Below are 8457 nucleotides of genomic sequence, written 5' to 3'. Positions count from 1 at the left end.
CTGTTGAAAAAGCAAACCATCAGACTACAGCAGTTCTACTGGTTTCAATGTTATGGTCTAATTGTCTTCAATGGTAAAAGTCCAAAACACACTGTACAGTGTTTTGCAATGTTGGGGATGTTTGTTCTGATATTCAGCCTTTTAACAGTGCATTCGTTTATTTAAGTGGCATAGCAGTTGTTTGAAGTACCCCTTTTATGTTATGTAGATGATTACCAGAGTTTTTTTTCCACTGAGGTAGTTCATACAAGGATGTACAAGGGCAATATACCTACCTAAAAATAGTCAAAAATAAACTAGGAATGCACCTATTGATGACAATATTTCTGTGGAATATAATTTTTGGGAAATAAAATGTTAGTGCCCTCCACTAATATTGGCACCCTTGGTAAATATGAGCAAAACAGGCTGTGAAAAAATGTCTGCCTTTCAAAATATTCACAAAAATCTTAAGTAAAATTATTTAAATAAATTAAATATTTTACTCTGAAACGTGTCACGATTATTGGCACCCCTAGAAATTCTTATGAGTAAAATCTAACTGAAGTTTAAAGCAACTAGAGATGTTAACAATCGGCCTGGAAGAGGACGCATGTCTATATTGACCCCAAACACAGTGAGGAGGATGGTTCGAGTGGCCAAAAAATCTCCAAGGATCACAGCTGGAGAATTGTAGACGTTAGTTGGGTCTTGGGGTCAGAAATTCTCCAAAACCACGATCACCACCTACATAACCACAAGTTGTTTGGGATGGTTGCCATAGAAAAAAGGCATTTGCTGTGATCAAACAAACCCAAGCACCTACAGTTTGCTAGAGGCGTCACAACAGATCCCGGGCTGTATCCCAACCGGCCATGATCGGGAGTCCCATAGGGCGGCGCACAATTGGCCCAGTGTCATCTGTGCTAGGGGAGGTTTTGGCTGGGGTAAGCCATCATTGTAAAATAAGAATTTGTTCTTAACTGACTTACCTAGTTAAATAAAGGTTAAATGTAAAGAATATTAAATCAAAACCTGACTGCCTCTGCTAGAAAGCTTAAACTGGGCCGTGGTTGGATCATCCTGCAGGACAACGATCCAAAGCACACCTCAAAATCAACACAAAAAAGGTTCACTGACCACAGAATCAAGGTTTTGCCATGGCCATCCCAATCCACAACCTAAACCCCATAGAAAACCTTGCCGTGTCAGCTGAAGAGGGTCCACAAGCATGGACCACGGAATCTGAAGGATCTGGAGAGATTCTGATCCCTTAACATGTGTTCTCCAACCTCATTATGCATTATAGGAGAAGACTCAGAGCAGTTATCTTGTCAAATGGAGGTTGCACAAATTATTGAATGAAGGGGTTCCAATAATTGAGGCACACATATATTTTAGAAAAATATGTTTTATGAATTTATTTTCTTATTTTCAATTATTTTACTTTAATTAAAGGTTAGATTTTTGTGAATATTTTGAATGAAAGACCAAGAGGATAAACAAAGACATTCCTTTCACAGCCAGTTTTGCTCATATTTACCAAGGGTGCCAATATCAGTGGAGGGCACTGTAGTTTTCCCCCACCTGTACTTTGCATCTGAGTATTTTAGTGCATGACATTTAGACATTTATATTAGCCAGCACCTCGCCAAAATAGGTGTTTCTTTCGTTTCCAGACATTTATATTGCCATAGACCTTCATATGCACAGTCAAACAAGTTCTTATGTACATCATATTGTGGAATTTAAATATCTAACAATATTTTTACAGGCTCAAATAAAAAAATAAATATGTTTTCTTATTGCAAATGATCAGGTATTACAATTTCAAACACTTCATTGAAAAATAACTAAATCGCACCAGGGAGCATGCCTGACCCCTTGTGGCCTACATATTTGAAGTCAGCATCAAAATAAGAAGCACTGTAGCCTCAGACACAAGGCTGTTGAAGGCACCAGTTCATTGGAAACAATTGAACAGAGGAAACCTTTTTGTGACGTCAGCATTATCCAGAATTTGATGTATACACCAAATGCCTCAGAAGAACCATGGTAATGTAATTTATGCATGGAAATGAAGCATATCTTTACAAAAACATACAACAACAATGACACTAACAGCATAACGCTATATTACAAAATAATAAAAAAGGTCAATCTGTCATCAATCTCGAAGTGTTCGGTGTTGGGGATTGAGAATGTAGTCAGTCACATCACTCAACTGTGGAAGTAAGGCACAATACAAAGAGAAACTGTCAGAGAGAAACATAGTCAAATCAAATGTATTTATAAAGCCCTTCTTACATCGGCTGATATCTCAAAGTGCTGTACAGAAACCCAGCTTAAAACCCAAAACTGCAAGCAATGCAGGTGTAGAAGCACGGTGGCCAGGAAAAACTCCCTAGAAAGGCCAGAACCTAGGAAAAAACCTAGAGAGGAACCAGGCTGTGAGCCAGTCCTCTCCTGGCTGTGCCGGGTGGAGATTATAACAGAACATGGCCAAGATGTTCAAATGTTTATAGATGACCAGCAGGGTCAAATAACATATTTCCTGTAGTAGTGCAGTATGATACTGTATGTTTTATCTGGCGTATAGTTAATAAGGAGTCATATTTCCCAATTCAATTATGTCAATGATGCTATAATTAAGCATTGCTGATAAAGTGACACACCTTGGGTCTATGCAGTAATTGCAGTTCTACTTTCAGCCACCAGATGTCTTAAATGGCCAGTCCACCGCTGTGAATATACACCTCTCCTGCTATTTCAATGGTTATCTCAATGGGTGTCAGGAGGCCTGTAAGGTACATTAGCCCATTATATCAGTCTGTAATCGTAACAATATGAGAGTGCTCCAGTACCTCTTGGGAGCTCAGAGGATGTAGGCAGGATGGAGGAAGTCTTTAGGGACAATACCGACGGTTCCGTTTAGCTCTCCGACCCACCAGCCATTGATGTTATACTCCTGGAACAGAGCGACACAAGCAGGGTGAGGAGGAGGAACAAGCACAACGATGCACAGTATACCATAGGAGAATCTCAATTGCATTCTCCTTGCGTCCTCTCTCCTTTCCTCACCGCCTCCTCAAAATCCACTGGAGGAGAAAGCCAGGAGGTCCTTTCCCTCTGAACTTCTCCTCCAATGGGTTTTGAGGAGAGAACGTGAGGAGTATGCAAATGTGATTCTCCCTGTGTCATCATAGATTTATAACAGTATTTAGCATTGCCTCAAAATGGCCCTTGCTACCTTGTGTTGTCCTTATTGGGGTACAGCATCTGAAACCCCAAGGCTAGCTTATATCGATCAGTCCATTTGTATGGGGTTTACATTTATAATGCATGTTTGTCAAATCTTTGCCCCCTCTCCTGGCTGTCTCTCTGGGCACTGCTGTGATAGATCCCACATCCTCTAATACAGAGCTCTGACACCTCACTACAGAGCCAAAAGAATGAGAAACAGACCTACTCCTAATGTCCGGTGGCTGGACAGAGATGATGTATAGACCAGTTAGAGCTCACTGAGCAGAGTGATGGCCCAGGCCTGACATGTTCTTAGAGCAAGTGAATTTAGCTATGATAAGCTGGTTATCCATCCAGATGTGGCGAACAGAGAGAACATTTTCATTCTGTCTGCTCGCCCACACAGAGCCCTGATTCAACGGAATGACAGGTTAATTGAAGGTGGAGTACTCCACTCACAATGGCTAATTAATGTGCTTGCTGATTTTAAGACAACTGAAGCAAATATACACATTTTCTTCTGGGAAGGTACATGTTCTATTACATGTGTGCATTTCTAAAACATGGCCCTAATACCTGAAGTCATAAAAACAAGTTTTATTGTGGAAATCTAGCTTGAATAGTAATCTATAAAAGGAGAGAAACAGACAGATTGGGGCATCAGAGAGTAGGAACGAAACAGTTTCTCTCCCACGGGGCTGTCACAGATCCATTCCTCCAACCCCAGTGACAGAAAGTTGTATCCATCTCCCCGGCCCATCTGTGCAGCCAGACAGTCCAACGTCCTCCCTGAGAAAGCTCTTTTTGATTATCGGCGCCGCCATTTTAATACAACAGCTACATCGCCAGTGTTCCAATGGCAGCGAAGGTCTGTCAAGCGTGCCAACTCCATCTTCTTCGCTGCTTACTACGGGTTCATCCAGAGTACGCCTGCTGGAAGGGGAGGTCTCGTATAGAGAGAAGCACAGGGACTAAATGTATTCTTATGACAATGCCCTAACTTCAATCTCTCCTACCTCCTACAGATTCCCCCCCTTTCATTTGGTGTAATGCGTACCTGAATTTTGGATAGAATGATCTTTAATTCTCAGGAGAAAATACAGTATTATGGATAACACCTTTCTGTGGGCACCAAGGGTGCCATGCCATTTCCATACCAAGACATTGTTCTTCAATTTTAAAATAATCAAGAGGCCCTTCATGATGTTTTCTGTGCAGTGGTGTACTTACCATTAGGCAGAAGAGGAATTTCCCTCAGGCCTCACATCATCAGGGGCCTCATGAACTGGGCATAATAAACCCCCAAAATACTAGTAACAAAATATATGTATTTTTTTTATCTCATAACAGCTGCCTATGAATGACATGAATGATATGTTGAAGTAAGTTACATTAAGATTAGAGGAGGCTGATGGGAGGAGCTACAGGAGGACAGATGGAATCAATGGAATGGTACAAAACACATCAAACAAATGGAAACAACGTGTTTGACTCCGTACCATTGACTCCAATACAGCCATTACAATGAGCTGTCCTCCTATAGCTCCTCCCACCAGCCTCGTCTGGTTAAGCTAGATAAAACAGGACTCTCACAGCTCGGCAGTTGATTATATAAAGCCTTACTATAGCCTATACCTCAGTCATGAGCAAAATAATACAATTGATTTCGGCTACAATAATTATTATTACATGAATTATTGCATGCTAAATGTTTCTGATCGGTGATAGATGAGCAAACAAATAAATTAACTACCACCTCCACTTATTTGCCCAGCCAGAGAGCAGTTAAGCGAATATACAGACTGAGATTCAGTGAAACAAAATCACATTGATTATCAGACAAATCGGGAGTAGGCCAGGCTACAACGCGAATGAATAGCAAAATCCACTTGTTAAACTTACATAACATGCTAGCAGAATGTTCTGATCATTATATATAACAGAATAGAGACAACACTTCAACATTAGCTAACATTTTCCCATGGTAATTGTAGGCTAACCAAATATGCAAACAGACATTCAGGGAAAACTCAAATCTGACACTAATTGACTTATCAAGACGAGTTCCCCACGCTTGTCTCAAAGCAGTCGACGGCGCTTTGCCACTCAAAACAGTGCTGACATTTTCATCTGGTTGACCACACACGGGTATTACCTCCATTTTAGTATAATGATTGGATATGACTTTGGGAGTTTCAGTTGGCCTATACGCAACAATTTGATACATGCTTTCAATTGCATTAGCCTACTTTATTCTAATTATTCCAATATTGAGTTTGCCTCCTCACTTTTCCAAGACAAGGGCTGTTTCATGTTCTCCTCGCTCCGCTGCCGCCCGCCTCTGTGGCATTGTTCTCAACACCATCAACAGGCCTATTTTTGTAGAAATCTCTATTTTTTTCCGGTTCGGGCTTACATTTCTGTGATGTTGGATCGGGCTCAGACTCTGCCTGGGGCCTCCAAATCGCTAAGTCTGCCCGTGTTTGAGTGCCCTGAATGTGTATCTTATCAGCTACTGTGTGTTGGGAGGAGGTGAGGGAGGACAAAACAGCGCCATATTGTGGCGGTGCGTTGACTCGTTGACCTCCCTTTGACTCCTTCACCGAGAGGGAGCAAATGAACGTGGGCAGAGCTAAGAAAGAGAGGGAGTGAGCAAGTTGCCATGACAACACCTGCAGTACACCAGCAGCATCGTTTATTTACCACTCAAGGGTCTGGCTAATGGTGGCAGGAGGACAGATTGACTGCTAACGATGCCTGAAGAGGGAGAAGGTTGGTTTGACTGTCTCTCATGCAGGAGAAGGAGCACTTTGTATGCCTGCCAGGTCACCGTGACAGCTACATTACCCTATTCCCTAACTCCTCCTCGAGCTATGCATTCAATCCTTTGGTAGAACATCAGGTTCTGCTCACGCTCCATAGTCATATTCTGCCTTTTTACTATTTATCTTGATGTATAAACAACACATAGACACGGACGCGCAAGCAAACAGACATTCACACACGTACGCAGGAGGATTGCTAATAAGACTGACACATGAGGCATCTGCACTCCGCTACCAGCTGACTGGAGCAGGCCTTGGGCGTGATGGAGCACAGGAAGTCTCTCATTGCCCTGCCGCTGAACCCGCCGCCTGGGTGTTACAATCTCTCCCTCCTCACCGCCACCCTCCATCTCCCTCCCTTCTTTCTCTCTCTAGCTCCCTCTCCCTCTCTCTGTTTCGCTCTCATCCACAAGGGAAGTCATGAGGCACACACTGCAGTACTGCGTCTCTCTCCACTAGCCACCCTAACAAAGAAACAGACACGTCAAACAAACATCAGCTCCTGATATATTCAACACCATATCGAGTCGAAGAATTTTGCTCACACAGGTGGACTGGACTTCCTTACGTGTTCTGGAAATATTGTTGTACACACACGTATCCGAACTTTTTTTTGGGGAAAAATATACTTATTTTGATAAATATGAATATTCAAAATAAATTCCAGCAATGCCTGTTTAGAGATTTGGACACATTGTTTTTTAGAGTTGGTGATTTATTTGTAAAAAATCTTCAAAATGTTTTGATCCCTGTAATAAACAGGCAATCTAGTAATTTAATCAGTGCGAGGGATTCAAAGTCGGGAGATGACTGCGCATCAGAGCCGTCTAAAATATGAAGGAGCAAATCAAAAATAATTTAAAAAATAAACAAGCCGCTTCTCTTCTAAAGCCGTTTTGGGATTACAGGATGGCTCTTTAACTTAATAGCAATTTAAAGTGGATTTGTGTATGCCACTGAGTGTCTGTAATGATAGCTGTTTACGCCGCCCCTCATTTATAATAATTAGGCAGAATGGATAGGGGTTGCTCAGGCACAGTTCTGGGCTATTGGCTGGGCCTGAATAATGACCTTACTGTAGTTGACCGGTAGATGACCGCTGCCTCCTACGTGACCCCAAACCCCAGACTCTGCTCTCTCTCCCCCTGCTACTTTGGGTGGTAAAATAAGACGTCTTTCCCTGTCTATAGCCACAAAAGCAGCGAGGGAATTTAAAGGGATGTGTGACAGAGAAAATTATATATAAGGTCACACAAAGGGATAAAAGGTTCTTCCTTTGTGTCTTTCTTGCTTGACTTTTCCATCTGATTGTTTTTCCTCCCTCTCCCTTTTCTTCCACCACATTCACATGGTGGGACCTACGGGCAATGGGCCAACTGGGGTTGCCATGGGTTTGAGGCAGTTGAGGATATGAGAATATGGCCCTATGGAAATAAGATACTCCCATATTCCGTACACGAATCAAATAAAATGTAATACAGAGGAATATAACTTAGGTAGGCTACAATTCCATGTGTATAGCCTTGCTATTGTTATTTTACTGCTGCTCTTTAATTATTTGTTACTTTTATTTCTTTATTTTTTTTAGGTATTTTTCTTAAAACTGCAATGTTAGTTAAGAGCTTGTAAGTAAGCATTTCACTGTACGGTCTACACCTGTTGTATTCGGCGCATGTGACAAATACAATTTGATTTGATTAATTTTCTCTAAATTTACAACAAGATAGATGTAATGAGAATAATCAAATCAGTTAGTTCTGCTTTAATTGCATTAATAAGGGCTTTTAATTAACTTAATCAATTCTAAATTGTGTTTGTGTTTTTTTTCCTCTAGATGCAAACTTCAACATAATTGATAGCCATTTACTTAGGGTAAAGTTCATGTTGATTTAAGAGTGGAACATAGCCTACTAGCGTAAATCAGTCTCAAGAGTGTGTGTGTGTTGTCAACTGTGAAACGTTCTCAGTATTATCAGTTAGTTTCGCACTAAAGTCAGCCACTAGATGTCCCCAGTGTCCATGTTCTTGATGGCGCTAACGAGCCATTGAAGACTGGAGGAGGCCGGCATGGAACAGTTTCTCTCTCTCTTGCTCTCTAATTTCAATTTATGGGCTTTGTTGGCATAGGGAACATATGTTAACATTGCCAATGCAAGTGAAATAGATAATAAACAATTAACTGTAAACATTACACTTACAAAAGTTCCAAAAATAATAAAGGCATTCCAAATGTCATATTATGTATATATACAGTCTTGTAATGATGTGCAAATAGTTAAAAGTACAAAAGGAAAAATATATAAACATAAATATAGGTTGTATTTACAATGGTGTTTGTTCTTCACTGGTTGCCCTTTTCTTGTGGCAACAGGTCACAAATCTTGCTGCTGTGATGGCACACTATGGTATT

The 8457-nt window shown here is 41.1% G+C and overlaps 1 protein-coding gene across 7 annotated transcripts in view; it reads right to left on the bottom strand.

Moving 5' to 3' along the window:
- The window catches only part of LOC118366967 (src kinase-associated phosphoprotein 1-like), a 35683-nt gene that overhangs the window by 662 nt on the left and 26564 nt on the right, over positions 1 to 8457 (bottom strand). For 5 of the 7 annotated variants that reach the window (XR_008088212.1, XM_035749853.2, XM_035749866.2 and 2 more), the window contains exon 12: positions 2844 to 2947. Coding sequence is in view for 6 of the 7 variants with exons in the window: in XM_035749853.2 (XP_035605746.1) it covers positions 2855 to 2947 (93 nt within the window). In the remaining variant the exon portion in view is untranslated. Of the gene's footprint in view, positions 1 to 771; positions 2204 to 2843; positions 2948 to 8457 lie in introns of those variants that run through there. The other 2 variants (XM_035749844.2, XM_035749878.2) reach the window with 1 other exon arrangement.

Source organism: Oncorhynchus keta, chromosome 3 (genome assembly GCF_023373465.1).
Source record: "Oncorhynchus keta strain PuntledgeMale-10-30-2019 chromosome 3, Oket_V2, whole genome shotgun sequence".
In the NCBI taxonomy this organism is placed as follows: Eukaryota; Metazoa; Chordata; class Actinopteri; order Salmoniformes; family Salmonidae; genus Oncorhynchus; species Oncorhynchus keta.
Note: the sequence above shows the minus strand (reverse complement) of the source record. Positions and strands in the feature narration are given on the sequence as shown.